The sequence below is a fragment of the Amblyomma maculatum genome, chromosome 5 (assembly GCF_055883805.1).
Source record: "Amblyomma maculatum isolate TAMU_Amacu chromosome 5, ASM5588380v1, whole genome shotgun sequence".
Lineage (NCBI taxonomy): Eukaryota > Metazoa > Arthropoda > Arachnida > Ixodida > Ixodidae > Amblyomma > Amblyomma maculatum.
This window is the reverse complement of record NC_139348.1, coordinates 29,674,004-29,701,466: the sequence shown is the minus strand read 5'-3', so window position 1 is coordinate 29,701,466 and position 27,463 is coordinate 29,674,004. Positions and strand designations below refer to the sequence as shown.

General features: G+C 46.9%; 2 protein-coding genes and 1 pseudogene across 3 annotated transcripts in view; all 3 read right to left on the bottom strand.

Annotated features, from left to right (window-relative positions):
* Positions 1 to 27,463, bottom strand: part of dco (discs overgrown casein kinase 1) — a 46,828-nt gene that overhangs the window by 8,330 nt on the left and 11,035 nt on the right. For both annotated transcript variants that reach the window (XM_084603564.1, XM_084603565.1), the window contains exon 3: positions 19,772 to 20,077. In XM_084603564.1, coding sequence (XP_084459690.1) covers positions 19,772 to 20,077 — 306 coding nt within the window. The remainder of the gene's footprint in view (positions 1 to 19,771; positions 20,078 to 27,463) is intronic.
* On the bottom strand, positions 20,116 to 24,693 carry LOC146187932 (uncharacterized; annotated as a pseudogene).
* Positions 24,567 to 26,115, bottom strand: LOC146187931 (uncharacterized). The gene has a single exon (XM_084603566.1). It carries the CDS (start codon positions 25,874 to 25,876, stop codon positions 24,719 to 24,721), a length of 1,158 nt encoding a protein of 385 aa, XP_084459692.1. The 5' UTR covers positions 25,877 to 26,115; the 3' UTR covers positions 24,567 to 24,718.

Here is a 27,463-nt window from a genome sequence, read left to right as displayed (position 1 = left end):
AGCGCGGATACACAGTGCGGAGACGCACGGAGACACGTAGAGCATGCAATTGGCGTCCAAACTGTGAGGCGCTCAGTCAAAACTTTAAATAATTCCGAGATAAACATACGGGGAGATGCGGTTACCAAGGAACACAGAACCCAAAATGATTGTGAGTCGTTGCCATTACTGGACCACTGCTGTGACCGAGAGTAATGCCGTTCCGCGAGAGCCTGCAGTGCTAATAATTTTACACCTAAATTAACAGGTTTTAAAACAAAACTTTAGAAATATAATTTTTAAATTTCAACGTGCGCAGAATATGTTGTTGCGTTACTTGTTTCTGCTGCGTATCTGGCGTCAAGAGTACACATTCGGTTTGCGATCGAATGCGAATGAGTTCCCCAAACTCATTCGATGAAGAATGTCATTTGAACCTAATGACATTAAATTTTCTCGTGTAGCATGGGAATAATGACACTAGATGCTAATGTCATTCGTATCGAATGACATTAAATTTGCTCGTGTGACAGGGGTATAAGGTCCTGACTTCTGGTGATTAGTAATTATGATTAAATTTGAACTTTATGCTACGTCACTTCATATATTGCTGAAACGGTCTCAACGAATAGAATCCAAAATCAAAAGCTAAACCACGCAAAAAGCAAGCAAAAGTAAATAATGCTCGCAGAACTCCATTCAACCGAGTTAGATGGTAAATTTTTTCCATTACAGTGTCACCAGGATGCAGCTTTCTCGATCGGAATTGGGTCTATGACCTGTAAATTACCAGCTAAATGACTTCGCCAAGGCCTACTGCAGCTGGAGTTTAAGCCTCCTCGAAAGATTGAAATATACCTAGTTCCGCAGACCGCGTCAGCAAAATCGTGTCCACAGCAGTTGAGTAGTTAACTGAGAAGCGGTAGAGGTTAATGAGTGGTGTCAATCGATAGAGGGTGACGTAATGTGTTCGAAAAAGTAATTAGGTCAATAAGTTAATTAGGTAATTAATTACAGGCAAAAAATGTAAAAGTTGTCTGCAGGAGTTGTAATTGAGAAGTGGCAGAGGTTTATTAGTGGTGTCAATCGATAGAGGGACATAATGTACCCAAATAATAATTAGGCCAATAAGTTAATTAGGTAATTAATTACAGGCAAAAAAGTGGCAACTGGCTCGCTTTTCTGTCCTCCTCAAGACGGCGTCGCGGAGGCTTCACTCAGAGAGACCCCTTCCACTTCAGCACTTTTTTTTATAATCTCCTTGCCCTAGACCAGCTGTCGCTGAACTATGCCCTCTCATTCCTTCCGCGCGTGGCCTAAAAACATCACGCGGCAAACAGCCGAGGGTGATGCGATAGTCTTTCGAGAAGGCGCACTCGTCCAATGCGTGGTGCGGAGTTCGATATATCGAACGACTGGTGAAATTGAGTGCGATATACGACGCAGCTTTCCTATACTTTTACATGGGATTTTCAAGGGGATATTCCGCGAGTTCGATATAGCCAATATCCGAATTATCCGGGTTCACCTGTATGAGGGCTTCCTACACTTCTTGAGGTCTGCCAAGCACTCATTAGGCATGCAGCACATTTGCTGAGGGTCAAGTGAGGAAAGGCCTCTAACCGCTTGGAACCTCAACGGGATCTTCTCAAGGACTTTCTTCGCCACTGTGACTAGGAACTACTTGCAATCCACACTAAACTGAACTACATCTTTTGCACTTGCCTTGCAATCCTTCACAACTGGTTCGACTATGTAACTGAGCTCTACTTTTTGAAAGGCGCATGATTTTTCGGGGCCAGTACATCAATTTGCACCAAGCGAAACTGAAGAGAACGCCGAACAGTTGATAAATTTTGTCAACTTCCTGGCGATCGTTTCTAAGTCTCTTGCCAGAAGAAACAACATGGGCTTATCTGTTTGGTACTCTCTCAATAAGGGCTTTAGTAAGGCAGTGACACTAATAGAAAAGTTCAGCTTCGCCACTACTAATGTGTGCTGGCTGAATTCAACAATTTTTTGAAAAGACACTTTAACTTTAGCAGGCTCACTTGCTTCTTCCTTGCAGATTCTACATATTTCTGCACTGAAGTTCCAGAGCTCTTTCAATGACAGGCACATTCTCAACCTAGAATCCCCATCTCCTAGCTGGGGCATCCTCGAACAGTGCACACAGACTACACAAAAAGGTGTCAAGTCCCCAATTACTCGCTGCGATGCCTGCTTTGTAGGCATTGTGGATTGTGCGGAGGCCACAGTGCCTAGCTCAGAAGACACTGGACTTGGTAGATTTCTTGTATGTAGCACTGGAGCCTTTTGAAGAAATTGAGGTTCACGTTAGGTCCACCCATTGAGATTTGAAGTATCTTTGCCAGCGGCAAAGGCTCCAAAGCACTCAATAGTTCCTCTCGAATGTCGCCTGCCGTCGAATGCCCCATAAACACAAATGTGTAGTATCTCGTGACCACTTTTTTCGCAATTCCCAAAATCTTGTGTCTACATTCATTTGTTTCTCTTGCAGGAACTTCTTCACAGACACATAGAAAAGTATGACACAGATTTCGCACTGGTCTATATCTCGCTGCAGCGATGACAAAAAGAAAAGCGCCAGAGGCAGTGACAAATCACATAAGCATATTTCTTTTCACTGCATGAATAGCTTTTAGCGATCTCACTATCAGGAAACGTGCTTGAACAGCTCGCCTGTTTTAGACAATCTGTAGGAGCAGCGGGATGAGACTAACTTCTACGTCCACAAAATTTCCACATGTCACCAGTTTGTTGACCTTGCTAGCGCTGTTGACGACAGATGACCACGACGAAGTATCAATGGCTCGCACGTTCGTGCTAGCAGTAAAACATTCACGCACCGAACCTGCCGCTGCTCTCTTCATACTTGTGCTGTGCTTCCCACTCTTCATATTACTTTTTCAATGCACTCTCTACCACGGAAACCAGGTCAAAGGATTTCTCGCATGGCTTGCATTTCGCTGGGTGTGGATTCGTTGCATCCGGAGCCACCCAGTCCTTGTAGTCCATGTGGCTCAGCTTTGAAATTTACACTCTCCAGGCATTCTTGTTTTGCATTGAGGAATTGCTGCACTCACATGCACAAAACTATCTGAAAGCTCATCTATGCAAAATTGTTGCGTCTAGTCAAACACCAATGCATGTGGAAAGCAAAACAGCAACACATGGAGTAGCCTGTGATGGCGATATGACTACTTTAGAAAGGGCGATTACACAACCTCAATGTGTCAAAGCAATGACTCACATCCGCCAAACTTGTGGACACTCCAAGAATTTCTAAACGTCGAGCAGAAATATACGTGCCAAGAAAATAATTCTCTATTTTGCATGAGTTTTGCTTCTTTTCGGGTAAATCAATCGCAATTCCCATCTTTAGAACATGATTTTTCAAGTACTTGGTAGTTGGCGCTCAAGGCTACCCTTGAGCTCCACCTTTTTTATTGCTAGAGATACAGTCAAACCCGGATATATCGAACTCGAAGGGGATCGCGAAATAGTTCGATATATCGATAATTTGATATACAGAAATTGGCTTGCGACGGCACTTACGATGCGAAAAAACGATACCGTATTTGTCGCGTAATCAACCCACTCGCATAATGAACCCACCCTCCACTTTTGCGCCAGAGAATTAAAAAAAAAAAAAAAATGCATTAAGGCTAGCTCGCTCACATGCAAGGGACGAGCGGCAGCGACAGAGCGAAAATTTAAAACTTGTTGGAACTGCGTCGCTCGAGCCACCGCGGCAGCTCAAAACAAGGTTTCTGTGTCACCGTGGCGGCAGGAAATCGCGAGCATTTTCGCTTGCATGTCGATGGCGATGGCGCGCGTCAGTCTGTTTCGGTCCTCTCATCCACAGCTCATTGGCAGCGTGCCAAGATGCTGCGCAGCGATAACGTCAGGGCGCGTTTATCTTTTGATAGCTCCTGCGGTGGCTGGGAGCGAACTTGGCACAGTGCCCGTGATGGCTTGATTGCACAAGCCTGGTTCGATTTATCATGCCTCGCTTAGGGCGGGCGTCATGATCGCAGCAGCTGACCGCATGCTTTCGCTGATTCATCATGCAAGGATGAACGATAAAAAAATATAAAATAAACATCCCCGCAAAAAAAAATTAAAAAATCCCTGCCGCTTTTTAACGTCCACAGCCGCCATATCTTATGCTACGCTGCGCGTACAGCCCAACGATACGAAAGAATGACTCTCGAAAAAATAAACAGAGCTGGCGTTTCTTAACATCCGCAGGTGGCATAGCCACGTCCGCTGCCACACGTAGAGGGTTCGCAACACACGCAGGAGAAAGCGTCAGACGTCTGTCTGAAAACGGGCTGAGCTGGCTTGGCGCATGCGTTGCGCGTGCTGAAGGAGAGAGATAGCTCGGCAAAAGAATGGGCACACCCACGCACATGGCTTGCAAACGTCATGTGTTGGCGCGCGGGAAACGACAACTGCAGATGCACGCGCCTTTGGGGAATGGGCGCGGCGCTGCAAAGACCAGCCGTCGCCTCTCATTCCTTCCGCGCGTGGCTTGAAAACGTCACGCGGCAAGCGGCCAAGGGTGATGCGATCGTCTTTGGGGAAGGCACACTTTCCAGTGCGTGGTGCGGAGTTCGATATATCGAACGACCGGTGAAATTGAGTTCGATATATAACGCGCCTTTCCTACACTTTTACATGGGATTTTCAAGGGGATATTTTGTGAGTTCGATATAACCAAAATTCGATATATCCGGGTTCGATATAACCGGGTTCAACTGTATATGAATGAATTTTTAGTGTAGGCTTATAGTATAAACATTTGAAGAACTACCAAGTTTCATGGAGCTGGGCTCATTGGTTCTCAAGTTAGAAAACTATATCAAGATGGTTAGGTAGGCCCCTTAGGACAGGCGCGGAGAATTTGCAACATATGCTGGCACCGTGAAATTCATTATGGTAATTCCTCTTAAGGCAAGACAAAGCACTTTTTGCAAATTGCAGCGTTGAAAATTTTTAGCACAGCCCCAAAATCAGCTTTATTAATCAGACCTGCATTAACCTAATTTTAATGGTCATTAATTCCAGACACAATGTCTTGAAAAAATTAAAATTGCAAGAAATTTACTGGGGTATGGAACAAGCGAAACCTCATCAAAATCTGATACGGCTGTCCTTAAGCAGCCACACTAGGAAAAAAAAAAAAAAAAAAAAGAAAAGAAAAGATGATTGAGAAAACGGCCCTAGAAAGTTGAGAGAATGCTTTTATGTTTGTTGATGCCCCACCGGGGTGGTGCAGTGGTAAGACGCCCGACCACTGTCCGGAATACCCGGGTTCGAATCAGACCTCAGCAGCTGCGTTTTGATGGAGGCGAAACGAAGAGGCGTCTGTATGCTGTGCGATGTCAGCGTACATTAAAGATCCCCAGGTGGTCGAATTTTCCGGAGTCCTCCACTACGGCATCTCTCATAGCCTCAGTCGCTTTGGGACGTTAAACCCCACAAACCAGATATCTCAACAAAATTTTTACGGTAGGCTCCCAGCATGGACATTTGAACAAGTTGCATAGAGCTGTACACGCTGGTTCTCAAGTTACAGGAGTATATCATATGGATCATATGGCTCCAGGCCTAGAGAATATGCAGAATAAGTTGGCATCGTGAAATTCATTGTGGTACAGTCCAATCCCGACGATAAGTCGCTTAACTGGAATTTTCGGTTAATTAGAAGTGATGCGATGGTCCCGGCTGTTTTGTATTCGATCCAGTAGAAATATCACTGAAAATTCAAAGTTGAAAAGCTCAGAGTAACATTTAATTAGAAGATATTTTTCAATCGAGAATCACGACGACTGCCATTTTAGATACCATCGTGGCTACCGTGGCAGCACCACTTTCTTGAAACTGCTTAAGGCAAGATACACCGATGCCATCGTAAGCGCCCATAGTGCCACTCACCTAGAAGTGGTGAGAGTAGGCTTGATGAATCGTTATGCGATGGCAACGACAACGTGGTGGCGTGGCCAGCGGGGCCAACGTTATTAAAGGGCCACTGTCCAGGGAAGGCCCTTTTAAGCAGAGGAGCCCAGTGTTTCGATCAGGTACCGGAGATAGTCTGTGCAAAACGCTACAGTGACACGAGCGCCGCAAAGCATCAAAAATACAATTCAAAGCTTTCTCATGCTCTCCTTTGGGAAGCCAGCTTCCCCGTTTCCTGCGCTGGCCCGACGGGCACAATAATAACGTACATACCGCGAACGACGTCCATTGGTCCGCCTCGCTGACTGACGGGAGAAGGATGGGTGCCTACCGCTCGCTGTGCGCTTTTCCCTCGCTACGGCCAGACTGAATCCAGCGGCGCGCGCTCCCTCGGCCGTTTTTTTTTTTTTTCGCGCTCGCGGAATGCCACGCCCTACCTCCCGCCCAACGCGGAGGAGAAAGGGGAATTTGTCTTGCGGAGGCTAGACGACCTCGGGCAGGAGAGTGAAAAACCTTTGCGAGGGAACGGAAGGAGAGAAGCATGACAGAATCGGGTGATTGCGGTGGCTGTAACTGCGTTATTAGTTACTCTTTTCAAAAACATTTTGCGGCCTTGCGTTCTAGGGGCAAGCAAGTCTCACAGTCACCGGGGAAGAAAATATTTTCGACCGGAGGGTGGACAGTGGGCCTTTAAGGGGGACCCGGCTCTTTGGGATCGAAAATCGTCCCAAAAACCGAATTTTCAGTCTCTATTTTTGTGATCCTGACATGTTTCCGCACCTATCTGCAAATTTCGGTGCAAAAATACCACATATTTGTTGCCCTAGACGATTGTAAATAACTAAGTCTCCGAGCGCGGCACTTTAAATTGAGGACAAATCATGTTCGATTTCCGCCGCTGTAACTCGGGAGCACAGAGCTCCCTCGACGCCATTTTGGTCTCGTTCGAAACTGCGCATTTCGGACTTTTTTTTTTAGTCAAGCGGCAACACTGTGCATACGATGGTTGCAACAAAAAGCAACCACAAAAAAAAAAAAAAAAAAAACACTCGACCCCACTGGCCAGTCAGGGCACGTGACCAGTATGGCGGGCGGTGATTGGCTCAAATGGAGAGGGTAGCCATGGGCATCTCAACAAAGACGCCATTTTGTCAAGGCTTCTCCGACGTGCAGTTCGCCATGCCTGGAGGCCCGACGAAGTTTCGCTCGAAAAACCGCTACGGACGTACGCGAAGAAAAACGAAGAAGTGCACAACTGTGTCAAGCCCACCGGAATGCGCAACGGATGCTCAGCAACCCGATATGGACTTGGAATCGCCGCAAGAACCCAACGCTCCGTCGGCTGTGCAGGACCACGTCGACAGTGCATCGTTTTGTGGAGACTCCGGCCGCCTAAGAATGGATACAGCACTCGTGACAGCCAGCGAACTGGAAGAAGTAAGTGCCCGCGAAAAAGCTGCACTCGGAAAGCTGGATTCGACGCCTGCCACAGAAAGGAAGCTCCAGTGCTTTCAGGCTACTACCGCGGAAGCGTCGGTCGCGTCAGCTGCGCAGTATACTGTTGTGGACCTCTCTGCAGTGAACGTTCTCCTTCGTGTTGCGGCGTGCAAAGTGTGCCGTAGTGACTTAAAATTAGTGCAGGGCGACCGTGACTACGGCCTCGCTTCTAAGTTGGCATTGGTTTGTGAGACCTGCGGTGAAGTTTCCTCGGAATGGAGCTCGCGGAGGGTGGAGACCGAGAAGCGGTGCAACCCCTTTGAAATTAATATACTTGCAGGACGAGCAATGCTCTCGACTGACAATGGCCAAACAGCTATGAACGATATATTTGCCACTATGGGATTGTCCGGCCGCGGCATGCATAAAAAAACGTTTCAGCGCCACCTTGATCAATAACATGCTTAGGCCTGCTGCAGTGCGAGCGGTCGAGGCTGCTATGGAGCAGAGCGCACGCGAAGTGACCAAGCTCTATGAGGAACTGTGCTTTGGGCACCGCAACAACATCGCCGTGAGTTATGACGGAAGTTGGATGATGCGCGGCCACTCTTCACACATTGGTGTCGGTGCCGTCATCGAGCTATTTACGGGCTACGTGCTCGACTACATAGTCCTGAGCAATTTTTGTTTGGGATGCGAAGTTGGCCCGAAACCTGGCACAGAATGCTATGAGGAATGGAAAAATGAGCACCAGTGCCAAAAAAACACTGATTGTAAGGCAGGACAAATGGAAGTAGAGGCAGGCCTGATTTTATTTCAAAGGTCGATTGAGAAGCTCAACCTCCGGTACACAACTGTCCTTTGTGGTGGGGATAGCCGGATTTATGATGCCATTACCCAGGCTGAAGTGTATGGTTTTGTGCAAGTTAAGAAGGAGGACTGCATAAATCATGTTCAGAAAAGGATGGGGACGGCACTCAGAAACCTGCTGCAAAAGCACAAGACTGAACATGGACGAAGCCTGGGAGGAAAAGGGCGATTGACAGCGGACCTCATCACAAAGCTGAGTGCATATTATGGCCGTGCACTAAAATCCCATGAAGAGGATGTGGAAGCCATGAAGAGGGCAGTAATGGCTACTTATTGCCATGTTACTTCGACTAATGAGGAGCCGAATCATTCACTGTGCCCAACTGGCGAAGAATCATGGTGCCGGCACAATGCTGCGAAAGCAAAGAAAGAGCCAGTCCCTAAGCACAAATATAATTTGCCAAAGGATGTCGCCACGGCCCTGTTGCCAGTTTATCAGCGGCTTTCCGAAACAAAGCTGCTTGAAAGGTGTTCTCGAGGAAAGACTCAGAACTCCAATGAGAGCTTGCACTCTGTCATCTGGAGCCTTGTGCCCAAAGCACGACACTCTTCGCTTTTTGCTGTTGAAGCAGCTGTTGCTGAAGCAGTGTTGCGCTTCAATGCAGGGAGCCAACATGCAGTGGCAGCAATCTTAGGGGAACTAAGCACGAATGTGCCAAAAACTGGCCTCAAGAGGGGTCGAGAGAGAGATATACGCCGAAGCCGCATGTCCGGCAAGAAACATCTCCTGAAGAAGAGAGTGAAGCACAGACACCAGGACTCCATGCACCCTGATTATTCTCCTGGGGCATATAGAGTGGTTTTGACTTTTTTAACTTTCCAGTGAATAAACATGTTATAAAACGTGTTTCTTCGTTTTATCAAAATCAAAATATTGGTAACGGTACATGTTTGGAGGTGCGTTATCTCTGGTTCTACTTATGATATTGCTATAATTCCTTTTGCACCAGAAAGCTAAATTCATGTACAGTGCAAAAATAACAACGAATTTGTGGTATTTAATAAGGAAAGTTTTCAAAAATTGCATGCTTTCTGGAGTGTCCAGGTGGTTATTTCGTCTCTGAACTTTGACAAGCTGTAAATTTGATTAAAATGGGACCAGGACATTCAATCTTGATTTTTGCATTCTCTGTGTGTTCTAAATTGATTTCATGGGTCAATTTTTATTGTAACTCATATATTTTTTTTTTGACAGCTCACCTCCAAACAAAGAACATAAAGTGCTCAATATTTTCAAAACTAAATGGCTTACACAAAATTTATGTGCATATTTGAAATCAGCACAAAAACTGCATAAGTAGTGCAACTTTCGTCAGAATCTACCTGTAAATAAAAAAAACTGTCTTAAGAGAAGGGTCCCCCCTTAAATTGATCGTGGCGGCGTCAGTTGGCATGTTTGCTTATGAACGCCGCCCTCCTGCTTCCGCGAGCAATTCCATGCTTCGAGTGGGATTTGGACTTCGCACGCAACGGTTGTGGCACCAATCATGGCAACGCGTGGAAGTTACCACATGCTCGACTTGGAGATGAAAGTCAAGATTGAGAGAAGTGGAGAAGGGAGGCACCGCCAAGCAGGACATCTCTCGGAAGTATGGCATTAGGCCTAACACCCTTTCCAACTGCATCAAGAATAAGCACTCAATACTAGATGCTTTAGAGCAGGACACATTCAAGATGTCGAGGAAGCGGATGTGCACGGGCTAGAGAAGACCCTGTTGATATGGATTAGAGAAGCGCGCAACAACAAACTTCCTGTCAGCAGTAAGGTTGCTGTAGCGAAAGCCCAATCACTTGTAGCAACGTTAGGGATTGAAGACTTCGTTTCGTCTGATGGGTGGCTCATAAGCTTTAAAGATCGTCATGATATGGTGTTCAGGAGTGTGTGCGGAGAGAAGGCATCCGTGAACCCAGAAACATGCTCGACATGGAAGAATGAAAAGTTTCCAGAGTACTTGGCCGAGTACGAACCGAAGGATATTTTCAATGTCAATGAAACTGCACTTTTTTATCGGCTTCTCCCCGAGAAGATATTGACTTTTAAAGACTATGACTGTGCCGAGGGCAAGCAAAGCAAGGAGGGCGCCTGTGTTGCTCGCGGCCAACATGACTAGCACAGAACGATGTCGTCCCCTTGTGGTGGGTAAAGCGGTGAAGCCTAGATGCTTTAAAGGTGTAAAGACACTTCCCGTTGAATAAGCGGCGAACAGGAAGGCGTGGATGAAGTCTGAAATTTTCAAAAGTTGGCTGTTGAAGCTGGATTGAAAATTTGTGTCATCCAACCAGAAAGTGTTTTTTCTTGTGAACCAATGTAATGCGCACATGAATGTGCCGGCGTTAACTGCTATCCGCCTTGCATTCTTGCTTGTGAATAAGTCTGTCCTACAGCCCACAGACCAGGGGATAATAAAAAATGTGAAGGTCCTCTACAGGAAGCACCTGCTTGAGCGCACGATTTTATGCATGGATAACTCCTCACAGTACGAGGAGCGTCTACTCAGTGCCATCCACATGCTAGTACAAGCATGGGATCGTGTCAAAAAGGAGACAATTGTCAACTGCTTCAGGGTTTGCGGCTTTGTGATACCAGCTCCGGAGGATGCCTCTCCTACTTCGGAGGAAGCACAAACAGGCGAGCTCGACGTCACCGATTTTGGCGCTGCTCTGGGTGATGTTCATTTTAAAGTGTTTGTCACCGTGGACAATGAAGTCGAAACGTGTGGCGCGCTTATGGACGACGAAATTCTTCAGATAGTCCAGCCCAGCGAATCTCTTGCCGAGTGCGGTGTGGACGACGACATCGAAGACGAGCCGCAACTGAGGGCTGCCGATGCAGCTGCTAGCCTCGCTTTTGTGGAGCGGTTTTTTACTGCAGAAAGTAACGCGGCTGAAGCATTTCAGGAGAGATGCTACTCGGAAAAAAAAAACTATTTCCTAGTAAGCTGCCTAAAACAGTGAAACTTTGCGAGTCTTTACTGTTTTTTCTGCTCTTTCCAGGACACTAATTAGTTTTCTTCCAGCATGCATACTTTTTGATCAGTGTTGCTAACAAGCATAAAACAAAGGTCTTTTGTGCACATGCTTTCACACTGAAAATTGTCAGAGAATGAAAAGCTATAGCTTATTTTGTAGCTTACTAACTGTAGAATGCAGATAACTAGCTCAAATTTAGTCATGGAGGTCCTAATATGAAAACAAAAATTGTTAAGATGTGACCCTTTTATATTAGGGGCTCACGACTGTTCTATCAAAGTTTTATAACCTTCCATTAGAGATACTGCAGTTCTGAATATAGATACCTGCAAGCTACACATTCTAAAGAACACATGCGCCAAGTTTCGTTGTGATATGAAAAAGTAGAAGTACAAAAAAGTCCTGGGCGCAAACTTGAAAATTTGCTCAAAATTGCAAAAGGAGAAAAATGCATTTCAAAGTTTGAAGCCTCTTTACTAGGCAAGATGCAGCTGGAATTGCACAAAATTTGGCAAGCATGGGCATAGGCTATATATAGTGTAAAAGAAGGCTAGGTCGAGACGGCGAGTTCGTGACGGCAAGGACAGCGAAGCCTTGTCTAGCGTTTTAATCAGATCACGAACCCAGGCGCGCGCCGGACCCAGCACCGCAGGACGATGATGATGGTATGTACAAATGAAAGAAGACGATCATGGCATGTACAAATGAAAGAAGGTTCACAGAAGGCTCACACAATCTGCCCGGGGGGTCGGAAGTGGCCAGCCTGGCCGCTCCTAATTAACTGATGTACCGCGGCGCACAAACGGTTTCAAGCGAGAAACATGAACAATTTCAGTTCCACGGTGGCGTCGATCGGCTGGGGGATCAACAGGCGTGACTTTGTAGTTAACTGGAGAAGTTTGGCTGATGATCTCGTAGGGACCAGGTAGCGGTGGTCGAATTTGTCACTAAGGCCAGGGGTGCGCAGTGGTGTATAAAGCAGTACTTCGTCACCGGGACGGTAAGAGACCACGCGATGCATAGAATCGTAGCGACTCTTGCGGTCTTCCTGGCACGCTGCTGAGTTGAGGCAGGCAAGATGACGGCATCTGGCCACACGAGATAAGAACTGGGTAGGTACTGATGCGGAGTAGTCGGGCGTAGAGAAGAAAAGCGTCGAGAATTGTAGTGGGAGGACGGCCATAAACGAGGAAAAATGGAGAATAACCGGTAGTCCGCTGTACTGCTGTGTTATAGGCGAAAGTGACGAATGGTAGAATAGTGTCCCAATTTCGACGATCCGGTGTGATGTACATGGATATCATATCCGATAAGGTGCGGTGAATTCGCTCAGTCAGCCCGTTAGTCTGGGGATGGTAGCATGAGGTTGTCTTATGAAGGGTGGATGACGCGTGAAGAACTTCGGCAACGACTGCCGATAAGAAGGCCGTCCCGCGGTCACTTAGGAGCACCCGAGGAGCGCCATGACGCAATACAATTGATCGCAAAAAGAAATTTGCTACTTCTTGAGCGGAACCGGTCGGTACAGGTGCTGTCTCAGCGTAGCGTGTAAGGTGGTCGACAGCTGTTATAATCCAATGGTTACCCCCATCGGAGAGAGGTAGGGGACCATATAAGTCGATGCCGACTACGTCGAATGGCGTGGCGGGACAGGTAACAGGTTGTAGAAGGCCAGCGGGCGAAGACGTCGGCCGTTTGCGACATTGGCACAGAGGGCAGGATGCGACATATTTGGCAAAGCAGGAAGATAGGCCAGGCCAAAAGAATAGTTTTTTCACGCGGTCGTAGGTTTTGTCAACACCAAGGTGACCTGCAGTAGCGTTATCGTGGAGAGCCGCCAGTATAGGTGGGCGAAGCACACGCGGCACGACTGGGATCCAGCGAGTTCCATCAGGGCAATACACAAAGCGGAGTAGGATGCCATCTTAGAGTTTAAAATTGCGAAGTTGTCGGCGAAGCCGAGCATTGGGTGGGTCCGAAGCGCCAATAAGGCGGTCGATGATGGGTCGGCAGTAGGCAATGGCTAATTGCTGTGAGCGGAAAGCATGTTTGTTTTCAGAGTCATGAAATGAAACTGTTGTGATATACGTCGGGGAAAGAGATGGTCGGCTGTGGTCATAGGTGTAAATGCATTGGGAAGAAAAACAGCAAGCCGATTCCGAAAGTGGACAGCGAGAAAGAGCGTCGGCGTCTTGGTGTTGGCGACCCGATTTATAAGTGACGTCGAAATTGTATTCTTGCAGGCGTAGAATCCAACGGCCAAATCGGCCTGTCAAGTTTTTGAGCAAAGACAACCAGCAAAGAGCATGGTGATTGGTCACAACTGTGAAATGCCGACCATATAGGTAAGGGCGAAATTTTTGGACAGCCCAGACGACGGCAAGGCACTCCTGCTCGGTAATGGTGTAGTTTTTCTCAGCTGGAGTCATAGTCCGACTGGCGATAATTCACAATCACTAAACTCTCCAGCACCATGTGTAGTTCCCTCATTGTCTTTGCGAGCAGAGTCCTCAATGCGAGCCTTCTTTGCCGCGCTCCGGCGATGAGCTCACACCTCAGCAGTCTGCCGTTCTGACATCTTTTGGATGCGAACCTTGTTCTTAGAACTACTCAGCACAAGCAATCCCTTAGGTGGAAGAACACCAAGCTCTTCCAGTACCTGCTCAAAGCTTTCATGCCCTTTGTTGAAACTACTCAGCACAAGCAATCCCTTAGGTGGAAGAACACCAAGCTCTTCCAGTACCTGCTCAAAGCTTTCATGCCCTTTGTTGAAACTACTCAGCACAAGCAATCCCTTAGGTGGAAGAACACCAAGCTCTTCCAGTACCTGCTCAAAGCTTTCATGCCCTTTGTTGAAACTACTCAGCACAAGCAATCCCTTAGGTGGAAGAACACCAAGCTCTTCCAGTACCTGCTCAAAGCTTTCATGCCCTTTGTTGAAACTACTCAGCACAAGCAATCCCTTAGGTGGAAGAACACCAAGCTCTTCCAGTACCTGCTCAAAGCTTTCATGCCCTTTGTTGAAACTACTCAGCACAAGCAATCCCTTAGGTGGAAGAACACCAAGCTCTTCCAGTACCTGCTCAAAGCTTTCATGCCCTTTGTTGAAACTACTCAGCACAAGCAATCCCTTAGGTGGAAGAACACCAAGCTCTTCCAGTACCTGCTCAAAGCTTTCATGCCCTTTGTTGAAACTACTCAGCACAAGCAATCCCTTAGGTGGAAGAACACCAAGCTCTTCCAGTACCTGCTCAAAGCTTTCATGCCCTTTGTTGAACCACAAGACCGTAAGGAATGTGGCAGTCTCAACAGCAGTCCGAGCAGCAAACTTCGATTTCAGACATGCAACCAAATTTTTCTGTTCAGCAATTCCACTGTGTATTGAGTGTTTTGAGAAAGCCAGCAGATTTTCTTCTGTTAGCCGCTTATATATGGGGAGCAGGGCCTTTCCTTCAAGAAACGATGAAAGCCCCTTGCGCTTTTGTGGCGACTCCCGGATGGAGAGTTGGCACTCGCGACAAGCAGGGCACGTCGCGCCTTTCACGAGTGTCATCGCATCAACGTCGCACATTACCACACTGGCAGATGTATCACAGCTTCTTTCTTCATTTGCGAAAAGTCAAATCTTCTTTCTGGACGCTCTGATGAAGTTCAACACAGAATCGATATCGTCGGAGCCGTTGCCGGCGATAGGCCTAACAGGCCTCGGGACGTTTTTCTCGCACGACGTTCTCGAGGTTGACTTGCGACCCTTCCTTTGAATTTGAACTTCATGTGAAACTTCTGAATGCGAACATTACGCTTTTTAGGGCTGACCATGATAAATAAAAATGAATTGCACAGAAGTGACAGTGGCTAGCTCGCGAAGCACAACAGCGAAAGAGAACCCGTCCCGAATCTGTGCTTAGGCTTCGCCACACAAACCATCTGCCCATAGCCAATGGCGGTGTTGGAATTGCACCACGTGATCAGAGAGATGCTTGAACGAGGCGACAGAGCAATTTATTTTTTATTATTTCTTGTGAAAATACGAAACTGACAGCAGCTCTACGGGCGAGAATAAGACTCGGCCTATCTCCGCCAACCGATCGTCATGGCGTGCAATGAAGCCGCTTTGTAAAGCAGGCGCGCAAAAATTAGCGACTTTCATCAACATTTTTTGTTATTGTTTTCACCTACCATGACTCATTCAGACGCATTATTTATAAACTTCTAGTGCGAATGAGGCTTTTATTTTTCTATAAAAGTTAGTTGAATGCCTAAAGATTCCGAAAAAATAAAAATCGTAAAACTGAAAGTTGACCCGCATCTTCCCTTAAACACATCTACCGCTTGCAAAACATGCTTTCTGCTAGACGTTTCAGTAAGCAGAAGCAAAAAAAGATGACAGACTATTTCTCGTGAGCTGGCGCGATTTCACTGCCAATAAAATTATTGTTTGGTGCTTACTGCTTAATTTGAAGCCTCCCCTCAAACTTAGTGTAAACATGAGTAGACTAATTTCTGGATAGGTATCAAAAGGCAAGGCACTACCATTTTTCTAAATTTCTTTGTCTTCTAAGTTTTAGCGCAACAGATGCTAGGATGCTGCAGGCGTCGATGCAGTCGTTGGCAGTGCAATTTGCCTTGCGATCGTGTGGACGGCCTTTGATTCCGTGCACTGAACGTGTGTAGCATCTCGAGGCATCCTAAGCGACCACGCAATGTTTGATACGTTGCACAAAACTGTTGAGGGCATGAAGAGAGACCATAAAGACTGCAACTGCAAAAATGGCGAAAGGCGAAGGGAACGCACGAAGTACGAGGAAAGCCAACAACAAGAGCAAAGAGCTGACGACAAACAGGGGCAGCCAGAGGGGACCACTGTCAGCGGGCGCAGCAGCCAACAGCAGTCCCCAGATCCCCTGCGTTCTTGCGGAGTGCATGCTTTGCCCAATTGTAGCCTTGAATTCTAGCACGGGGAACTCCAAAGCTGCCACAAGGCTCTTAATCGGAAGCAAGCCACGCCTCGACAGCGCCACCGCTGCCGAGTGGCAAAAAAGTGCAAGAATTCACAAACAAGACCAAGATAGCGGCACTCAGTTTGGCGAGAGAGAAATGGAGTGCGCGCGAAGTTTGGGAATTTTCGGCGCTTGCCTGCAGCTGCCACCGTTTGTTATATAATTCATTTCAGCATCTCTACGACAAGCTCGGCATTGATAATTACAGAAAGAATAATGACATACTACCAGAATATATATACAGTCGAACCCGGATATATCGAACTCACGAAATATCCCCTTGAAAAATCCCATGTAAAAGTATAGGAAAGCTGCGTCATATATCGAACTCAATTTCACCGGTCGTTCGATATATCGAACTCCGCACCACGCACTGGAAAGCGTGCCTTCCCCAAAGACGATCGCATCACCCTTGGACGTTTGCCGCGTGAAGTTTTCAAGCCACGCGCGGAAGGAATGAGAGGCGACGGCTGGTCTTTGCAGCGCCGCGCCCATTCCCCAAAGGCGCGCGCATCTGCAGTTGTCGTTTCCCGCGCGCCAACACATGACGTTTGCAAGCCATGTGCGTGGGTATGCCCATTCTTTTGCCGAGCTATCTCTCTCCTTCAGCACGCGCAACGCATGCACCAAGCCAGCTCAGCCCGTTTTCAGCAGACGTCGAACGCTTTTTCCAGTGTGTGTTGCGAACCCTCTGCGTGCGGCGGCGCGGCGGCTGACGTGGCTATGGCGCCTGCGGATGTTAAAAAGCGGCAGCTCTTTTTTTTTTTTTTTTTTGCGAGTCATCCTTTTTTTTATCGTTGTGCTGTACGCGCGGCGTAGCGTAAGATATGGCGGCTGCGGATGTTAAGGAGCGGTAGTTTTTTTTTTTTTTTTGCGGGGATGTTTATTTTTTTTTTATCATTTATCCTTGCATGTATGAATCAGCGAAAGCACGCGGTCAGCTGCTGTGATCATGACGCCCGCCCCAAGCGCGGAGTGATAAATTGAACCAGGCTTGCACAATCAAGCCATCACGGGCACTCTGCCAAGTTCGCTCCCCGCCACCGCAGGAGCTATCAAAAGATAAACGCGCCCTGATGTTATCGCTGCGTAGCATCTTGGCACGCTGCCAATGAGCTGTGGATGAGACGACCGAAACGGACTGATGCGCGCCATCGACATGCAAGCGAAAATGGTGGTGATTTCTGCTGCCGCCGCGGCGATTCCAACAAGTTTGAAAATTTTCACTCTGTCGCTGCCGCTCGTCGCTGAGATCACCCAGTCGCTTGCATGTGAGCGAGCTGGCCTTAATGCATTTTTTTTTTCAAATTCTCGGGTGCAAAAGTGGAGGGTGGGTTCATTATGCGAGTGGGTTAATTACGCGACAAATACGGTATCGTTTTTTCGCATCGTAAGTGCCGTCACAAGCCGATTTTTGTATATCGAATTATTGATATATCGAACTATTTCGCGCTCCCCTTCGAGTTCGATATATCCGGGTTCGACTGTATATCTTTCGAAAATCAAAGATTGCATACCCTCTTAAGGGGGGACGAGACCTTTGAAAACCGAAAAATCACGAAACAGTCTATTTTTGGAAGATTATATATTACGGTAGTATGTCTTATAAACTACCATTTTTGTAATTATCAATTCCCAACTCACCGTAGAAATAATCAAAATTATATATTTAACAAGCGGCGGCAGCCGCAGAGCAGTGAGCAAGCGCTGTAAATTCCCAAACTTCACGCGCGCGCCATTCCTTTTCCGCCGAACTAGGCGCCGCCATCTTGAGCTTGTTTTGTTTGTGAATTTTTGCGCTTTCTTCTGCCGCCCTCAGTGGCAGCAGCGCGGTCGAGGCGTGGCTTGCTTCCGATTGGGAGCATCCTGTCGGCTTTCGAGTTTCCCGCGCTCGAATTCAAGGCTGCGATTGGGCAAGGCGCATGCTCCGCGAGAACGCAGGGGATCGGGTGACTACTACTGGCTGCTGCGGCCGCTGAAGAGTCGATCTCCGCCGGCTACCTCCCCACGTCGTCTGCTCCGGCTCTTTGCTTGCTGTTCTGTTCACCTTTTGCCATTTTTGCGATCGCCGGATTTACAATCTCTCGTCGTGCCCTCTGAACGGTTTCGTGCAACGTGTTAAATGTTGCGTGGTCGCTCACGATGCCTCGAGATGCGACACGCGTTCAGTGCAGACTTGGCTAGCTTTTTCTTTTTTCCGTTTCGGCGCTTATGCCACGGAAGATGACCCAGGAAGTCGCTTGCCGCGTTTGGGCCGCTCCTCGTTCCTCCGGCGAGATGCCGCGAGAGATAAACCGCGAAGCCGCTTGCTGCGTCTGCGCAGCCATCATGCCTCAGGCGAAATGCCGCGGGAGATTCGGGAATGCCGATTGTCGCAGCTTGCAGAGCACAGGATTGACAGATCTCAGCATGTGGAAAGTGGTCCGCGGCACCAAGGCGTTCGCTGTAGCCAATCTGCTAGTTGCACAGATGTTCGTTGTAGCTGAGACGGAGTGCCATAGCCCTAATGTATATTTTGACGGTCGCACCGGACTTGTTCGTGATAAGCGAGCGTTCGTCATAAGTGGGGGCTCGACTGTACCTGAATAAATTTTTGAAGGCAAGGCAAGCCCATGTATTCAAAATATTATGTCTGGAATTTGTCATAATTTGATTAATCAACATAGGTCTAATTGATAACAAAAAATCCGGTGCTATGCTATTTTTAAGCAAGAAAATTTAGAAAAAGGGCTTTGTTTTGCCCTGAGGAACCTATCTAGGAATCAGCATGACAAATTGCACAACGCCAGTGCCTTCTGCAATTTCTCCAGGCCTGATATAAAGGACCTATTCAGACCAATTTGATATGCTTCTGTAACTTGAGAACCAGCATGCACAATTCTATGAAACTTGGTGGTTTTTCATTTGTTAATGTCATGAGCCTGTCTTGAAAATTTCATCATGATAACTTGAGAAACAAAAAGTTATTGTTCTCTCAACCTTTGAGAGCCGTTTTCTCAGAATCAATTTTTTGCACGGTGTGGCTGCTAAGGAAAGTCATATCTCAAGAACCACTTATTGGATTTTCATGAGCGTTGTTTTGTTACATACCTAAGTAAATTTCTGAGGGCAAGAAATTCGTTTTTTTTTTCCAAAATATTTCATGTATAACTAGGGGCAGTCAATTAAAATATTGTTAAGTCAGGTGTAAATTTTAACACTAAATTCGGCACTGTAAAATTTTTCAGAGGAAATTTGGAAAAAGGGAATTGTCTTGCCCTGGAGAAACTATCCAGGAATGACCAAAACAAATTTCACACTGCTAGCACATTTTGCCAATTCTCCAGGCCTGCCCCTAGGGACCTATCCCAGCTTCATGAAACTTGGTAGTTCTTCAAATGTGTGTACTATGAGCAATACTCTGAAAATTTCATTAAATATCTCAAGAAATAAAAAAGTTGGTGTTCAAGGGTAGCCTCCCCCCTTGAGGGCCTTGAACAGATTTCCAAAAGTTTTCAAGAGCCTGTGCATAACTAAGTAGAGTGGCCTACCTTTGTGAGAGCTCCGGAGGCGGCGTTGTGGTGGTCTGTGGTGCCCTTCCTCCAGGGCGGGTACGGGGGTGAAGCGGGCATGCCGTGCTGCTCGCCGTTCATGCCGCTCAAGAAGGTGCCCCGGTATGGGGGCCGTTGGGAGCCCGATGCCGTCGTCGGGGGCAGGCCCCGGGAGGCTGCCGTGGATGCGTGGTGCCCCTGTTGGGTGGCCCCCCCTGGAGCTCGGTGCTCGGGCCCCTCGGCTCCGCCCACCACCCCCGTGGCGCCCCCCGCTTCGGCACCGCCAGCCTGGCTCCGATTGCCGCCCTGCACAGGGGAAAAGCACAAAGGAAGTGCAGCAAGACTGAAGGGCCAGCCTCGTTTCGACAACAGCTATGCACAAAAGGCTTCATTGATATGACCGCATGGGTTTGCATTGCTGCTGGTGATCACTACCAAGATGGTCATTTTTAAATGCGCCTTCCAGAAAATAAGGAGGCACAAGACACTGCTTCCTTAGAAAGATGTGAAAGAGGATTGTAGGAAAAATTAACTGCAGCACACACCCATTACACAGCATTTCCAAAAGTCACTGCAATGATTTTCTTTCACTGCTGCTCACCAGAGTCATTGCTAGTTTCCCAGAAACCACACTAAAAAAATTATTAAACATGCAACATATTTTTTTGTATTCGTGCGCTTAACAAAAGAATATTGTAGGAACCAAGGCTATAGTTTAGCTGCATATCCAGCGAAACCAGTCATTTATTAAATATCTTATGTGGCAGGGGCTGATGCTTTCTATACTCACTGCAGCCCATCCTTCCTAGCATTAAATACCTGCAAGAAAGTTCCACTCTGTTCAGTAAAAAAGCCATTGCCTGCGAGTGCGTAGCATTTCGTGCCGGTACAACCCTAAGAGCCCTTCAGGGCATTACACAGAGGGGGATTCATCAAGTAAAACACACTGTGTATAAAACAGTAGAAAAAAAAATAATACGGATGGCAGGAAGCAGCTCCTTAGTAATTAAGTATCCAGGCAAATTCAGTAGCTTAGATATATTCAAATACCATAGTAGGATATTGTGCACATGTGAAACTGTTATGTCACGAACCATGTAACGCTCGACCAAAGCATATCACCAGAAATGTGCCTTATAATGCACAGCTGAAGCCTGTACGACCTTGTTACCGTGCCTGCACACATCCCCAGCCACACGTTTTGACGTCCCCATTCTCTCCACAACCTACTCGGACGGAAAAGATGCAAAGAGGGCAGGAAGAGAGCCGAGCCATCTCTAATGACTGTCTGGAACTCTTTCGGTGATAGCAGCTGAAAATCTAAAAGAAGAAATGGTAGGGCAGTAAAACATTGCCAATTAAACAGCCCATACCAGCTGGTTAGCCCATGTAACCAAATTAATTATGCCTCTCAACACGGCTAAGCTAGACTGTGTGCAATTACAACACTAGGTAGCTAGCCTTTGCATTTCATTCGAAATTGGACAAAACCTCAGCAAAAATGAAAACAGCCATGGGTGGCTTATTCAAAGAACTGCTAATGTTCTTGTGCTTGCATGCTGAAAGCATCACATAAATACTCGGACATTAAACTTAGGAACCTACCATGCAAAGGCTTCCACAATACAAAAAGCTGATCAAGTGACAGACTAACGACAACGCTGGTCATCACTGAGTGGTGCAAGACAACATTGAAGTTGGAAGCTGCCAAAGCTAAACACATTACTGACACTGCCATATCCCAGCAACAAGGATCCAGACTTCCAAAATCAGCGTTTCCTCCTTAAAAACAGCATCCGGATTATCCCCCTTATCGCTCCGTCGTCGCATTGCCAGCCTATCTTTATTTCACAAACTTTTCCACAGTCCTATGCGCATCGCACCTTATATTCTTCCCCCCACACGCATATCTCATCGCACCAGCCATCAGCTACAAGTTGCCCGTCCACGTTCACGTACCGTCACGTTTTCAAATTCCTTTTTTCCTCGAACAGCCGCAGACTGGAACGGCCTTCCGGACAACATTGCTCTCATCACTTGCACACCACAGTTCATCGATAGTGTCAAAACTTTCCTGTTATTGTGATTATGTATTTTTGCTCTTGCCACCCCTTATGTAACACCCCTTTTTAGGGGCCTTTAAGGTAATAAAATGAAATGAATTTCATCTGGTGTTGTGGCCTGTAATAGAAAAGCAGTAAGGCTGTGCCAATATAACAAATTTTAAAAACAGCCAATCAAATATCTTTCCAGTCAATTCACTACATGAATCAAATAATGCACTTCCAGAATTATCCATAACAAGTTATCAAATATAGCTGGCATGACGTTGAAATAGGTCCACTTGTATATCTGTGCGTGTGAAAGAGAGTATGCGCGAAATTGAGAGGCAAGCGTTGTGACGCAGTCCATGGGAGCATTTGTTCATTTAGTTCAGTTCAGTTGTTCAGTCGTGTCAGACTCTTTGTGACCCTACGGACCATATCATGTCACGCTTTCTGGTCTCTACCTAACATCACATAACTTCATCTGCAGCGCCTCGAGAATGCCATCTAACCATTGCGTTCGCTGCCTACTCCCTCAACCTTTCCCAACATCAAAGCTTTCTCCAGCGACTCCTCTCTTCTCATCAGATGACCAAAGTAGCTGAGCTTTAAGCTTAGAATTTAACCCTTCAATGAGCAGTCAGGGTTTATGGTCAACAATATCAACTGATTTGATCTGGCAGTCCAAGGAACTTTCAAGAGCCAGCGCCACAATTCAAACGCGTCAATTCTTTGGCGGTCAGCCTTCTTCACAGTCCAACTCTTGCATCCATACATCACAACTGGAAAGACCATAGCACGAGTTATACGGATCTTGGTTGGCAGTCTGATGTCTCTGCTCTTTACAAGGCGGCCAAGGCTAGCCATAGCTCTTTCCCAGAAGCAGGCGTCTCCTAATTTCATGGCTGCAGTCACCTTCCGGGGTAATCTTGGAGCCCAAGAAGAGAAAATCTGTCACAGCTTCGACTTTTCCCCCCTTAATGATCCGGGACTTGATAGGGCAAGACGCCATGATCTTTGTCTTTCTAAGGGGAGATAGATGCTACTCGAAGACACTTTTTTTTTTAATAAGCACTTTAGAGCAATGAAATTTTCTGTGCCTACATTTTTTTTTTTTTTGCTCTTTCCAAAATACTAATTAGTTTTTCTGTAGCCTCAATAGTTCTTATTCAGTGTCCCTGAAAAGTGGAAAACAATAGGGTTATTGTGCACACTTCTTTACATATAAATTTTTGCAAAGGAGCAATGAAAGGTAGCTTATTCTACTGTACAATAACTGTAGAACACTGAAAACTAGCCAGGATTTTCTCGTAGCAGGAGCTAGTATTAAAAAAATTTGCAAAGTTACAGTGCTTCAAATCTCTATGCTTCCAATTAGTTAACTCCAATTAGCATAATGATATCTAAAGTATATTGTGATTACGAATAGATACCGGTGTGCAGTATATTCTAAAGAACAAGTGTGCGAAGTTTCATTGTAGTACCTCTGATAGAAGTGTGGAAAAATGTGTGCACAAACTTCGAAAATTCCCAAAAACTGCAAAAGGAGAAAACAGCAACTGAAAGTTTGAAACCTGTGCATTTACTGAAGAACAACTGAACGTGCTTGAAACTTTTCCAAGATGAGAAACGGCCTGTCCTGCCAATGTTCAACATCACTGGAACTGGCCAGCACTGTATGTAACACCCTCACGGTCCTTGCGACTTGAGTCTTCAGCACGAGCCCTTTTTGCCATACTGCGACGGTTGGCTCGTGCCTCAGCAATCTGGCGGGCGGACAACTTTTTTTATCCGCCTCTCATTTCTGGAGTCTGTGAGCAAGAGGAGCTGGTCACCTGGTAGCACACCAAGAGCTCCTCTAACACTCGCTCAAAACTTGCATGCCCTTTATTGAACCACAGCACTGCAAGTGCTGTGGCCGTCTCAACAACCGTCCGTGATGCGAACTTGGTTTTCGGGCACAGCAGCCAGATTCTGCTGTTGAGAGATTCTGCCGCATTCTGTGTCTTGCCTTGGATGCAGCGAGCCAAGAGCTTCACATCCGTTAGCCGCTTGTAAATTGGCAGCACTGCCTTCCCCTGGGTTTTTTTTTTGTGAGGAAAGGTGTGTGCTTGGGTGCTGGCTGGCCGAGGGCTTCAGCTCGCCTGTGCTTGCACCACGACTAGGGTCCCTCGAGGCAAAACTCGAGCAAGAGTGGCAATAACTTGCCCATATGGCAGAATACATCTTCTGAGTGCTGCCTCGATTGCTGGTTACAGCTATCTTGTAGTACGTCTGTAACTTCACAGCTGAGTCCTTCAATTTTTCTCCTCATGGTAGTGGTGTTTTCAATTGGCGGAGGGCACTTCCAAGACATTTGGCGACATGATTCGTGCAGTCCTCCTTTTCAATGTTTAGGGGACCATAAACCAGTGCATCACAAACGGCAATGTAGGCTTTACTGTCTCCATCACTTAGAAACTTAGTGAAGCGAAGAGTTCGCTGCCAAATCCTACGTGCTGCCTCTGCTTCCATGGCATGTGAGGAACAGTCAACATTTTTTTCACATACAGGGTCATGGAAAGCCTGCCAGATTTCTTCCTCACTGGGCAGCTCCTTGTGTCGGCTACACCCGTGGCAATAATTTGAGAGTACCTCAAAATCAAGGCACAGTCCCGTGTCTAGAGAGCCCACGGTGCCCACTCCATTGTGGCTTTTATGCCCTCTTTTCTGCCATGTTCCATCATACATCACTGCTACCTCTGTGCCACCAACTTCATTTTCCGTTATTTCTCTGGCCTTCCCCAGGTTTCTAACAACCGCATTCATGGCAGCTACATGAACCTTCTTTGTGATGGCAGTAAAGGATTTGTGGTACACCGGCTTCGAGAGGCCCATGATGGCACAAAAATGCACGAGCTGCTCATACCCAGCTCCTATTGCGCAGGCAGCTACCACTGCCTTCACGTTTGTGGCAAAACCATCGCGCGAGCAGGTTTCTAACAACCGCATTCATGGCAGCTCCATGAACCTTCTTTGTGATGGCAGTAAAGGATTTGTGGTACACCGGCTTCGAGAGGCCCATGATGGCACAAAAATGCACGAGCTGCTCATACCCAGCTCCTATTGCGCAGGCAGCTGCCACTGCCTTCACGTTTGTGGCAAAACCATCGCGCGAGCTCCCGAAATCAAAGCCTTGGTTCACACTGGTATCAGCGTTTGCTGTAACTCGCCTTGACGTGTATGATGACGAGAGAACAGTCGCAGGGCACTCAGCGTTCTCACAGTGGAGTTCAAGGAAAGATGACAGTCCTTTGCGTTTGCGCACCGGTTCCCGCACAGCGAGTTGGCATTCGCGACATGTTGGGCAGGCTGCACCGCTCACTAGTGCCGTCAGCGCAGCAATGTCGCACTTCACAACACTCGCAGAGCCGTTGTCGCTTCTTCTTTCCTCTTTTTCAAAGAATGCGATCTTTTCGGAAGCGCTGACAAAACTGAACGCGGTGATGAGCTCGTCGGATGGGTTGTCGTCGTTAGGCCGAGCAGGTCGGGGATCGGGGACACTTCCTGCAAAAGTAGTCCTCTGCTTTGCCTTGCGCCTACCTTTAAACTTGTGCTTTGTGCTGTACTTCCGGTAGCGAAAACTGCACTTCTTGGGACTGGCCATTTCGCGAAAAAAAAAAAAAAAAAAAAAGAAGGTGGAGAAAAAGAGATGTAACAACGAGCGACGGGTTTGCGGCCTCGCGCGATGCTGACCCGTCGGCAGACTTCGCCACAAAACTGCGCCGCTGCCAGCGGTGACCAATGGCGGCCACGAGATCGCCCCACGTGACAGCAAAGATGCTTGGAAGGGCCCGCGAAATTCTTTTTTTTTTTCCTTTCCAAGATACGAAACTGGCGGCCGTTGCAGAAGCGAGACTACGGCTAAGCTTAGCTCCACAAGCGATTGCAATAGGGACCGGGCGCCCGTTGTATGGCGCCACCGTCGCCTCGGTGGAACAGCGCCGCCCGCGGCGGAGTGCCGAAACAGCGGAATGGCGAGGCAGCTGAGGGGCGCAGTCGTTTCTGTTCTGCGAGGCATTTTTGAGCCTGTTCCTACCCGTCGTTTTGCGGTGTGGCTTTGAGAGCTTTGAGCTGCGTTGAGTAATCGCAAGAAGTATTTTTTGACCGGGAAATCTTGAAAAAGAAAGGGGCCGTTCTCGGCAGGGCGTGCGTGTTATTATTATTTTTTTTTATACCGCCCGGCGCATGGTATTTCTATTATATACTCGAAAATGTCGCGCGCGTGATTTCACCATGCGCTAGGAACACCTTCGTTAGGCACTTGTTAAGGCGACTTCAAGACGGGAATTGCACCTGCACTGCGCGTCCATCTTATATTAGGTCTAGTCGAAACCTGCCTGAAGATCAAATACCGCCGAGCCGTGTAGCCGTGGCGCCGTAGTAGTGGTAGTTGTAATGGTCAGCGTTCATGTAAAATGAAAAAGATGCTGCACCTGTCTTTTTTGGTAATAGCCAGGCTCAAACGATTCAGAGTAGAATAATAGCAAATGACATTCCAGTTTCAACCTTGCAACGAGAGCTGTAAAAGGAGAAAAATAAACAAGCAAGACAAAAGTAGGATCCTATTTACGGTTGGAATAGCAAACACACATATACTTCCAGGACTTCCTGCACAATTACGCTACAATAGCTCACCGAACCCGGCCTTGAGACTATCAAACTTAATTATAATATAAGCCAAAGGAGTAATACCACCTCACCATCATTTTTACATATACGACAATGCTCTTGTTGAACACGTCGGAGCTGCTACATATAATTGACTTAGAAAATATTCTACTATATATGCCTTTCTATCGACATGCTGCGGAGGTTGTGAAAAGAAAAAAAAAATTTCCTGATAGCGTTCTCTCAGCGCAGGAAGTTAAATGCGATTGACCGCACCTGCCTTGAACATCTGAAGGCAATAGTCCAATGCTGTCAAACTGTTAAATACAATAAAAAAAAACACACACACAGTGTGATGTGTTGTAATATAAGCCACCGACAAATAAGAGAACATTCTATTGTTAAATGAATCCCTCTGATAGCTCGTTCGCTAAGGTGGCCTACTTTCTCAGCGTACTGCGAACTTGCGGGGCCGATACCTAGCTAACCTCGATACCTTATGAGTGTGAGGGGACACGACCATGTATGTAGTTTCCTATTTGCACGTAAAGGAATCCGGATAACTGAAAGCCATTCCTTTTACAACTTTGTCACTGCAGCTTGCCGGACTGCTGCTAAATCTGTTTACATTGGCCGTAGAAGCAATTTCTGAGAGAGGTAAAACGGTCTTGTCATACTACGCCACAATCAGGAAATCTCACGTTCAGTAAAACGCCAATGAGAAAGACATGTATTTAGGCGGGCCAGGAAATGGACGCTGCTGAGAAAATACGTAAAGCCGTGTCAGGTGCAACCTGAATGCGAAAAAAAAAAAACTGCTTCACGGCCTACGAAATTTAAAAAATAAATACTACTTTTATGCTCGTTTCTAAACACTAAATTGTATTTTTTTTTCTTGATCGACTTTTATATGAAGCCGATAGCAGATTTTGTGCCCATGCGGTATTGATTGAGCTGTGAAATGAGTGATTTTATTAGGCAAAATGAACATGCCACA

What these genes read in the sequence shown, in the direction of transcription:
- LOC146187931 (XM_084603566.1), bottom strand. Translation starts at nt 25,876, where the DNA reads ATGCCTCGCAGAACAGAAACGACTGCGCCCCTCAGCTGCCTCGCCATT.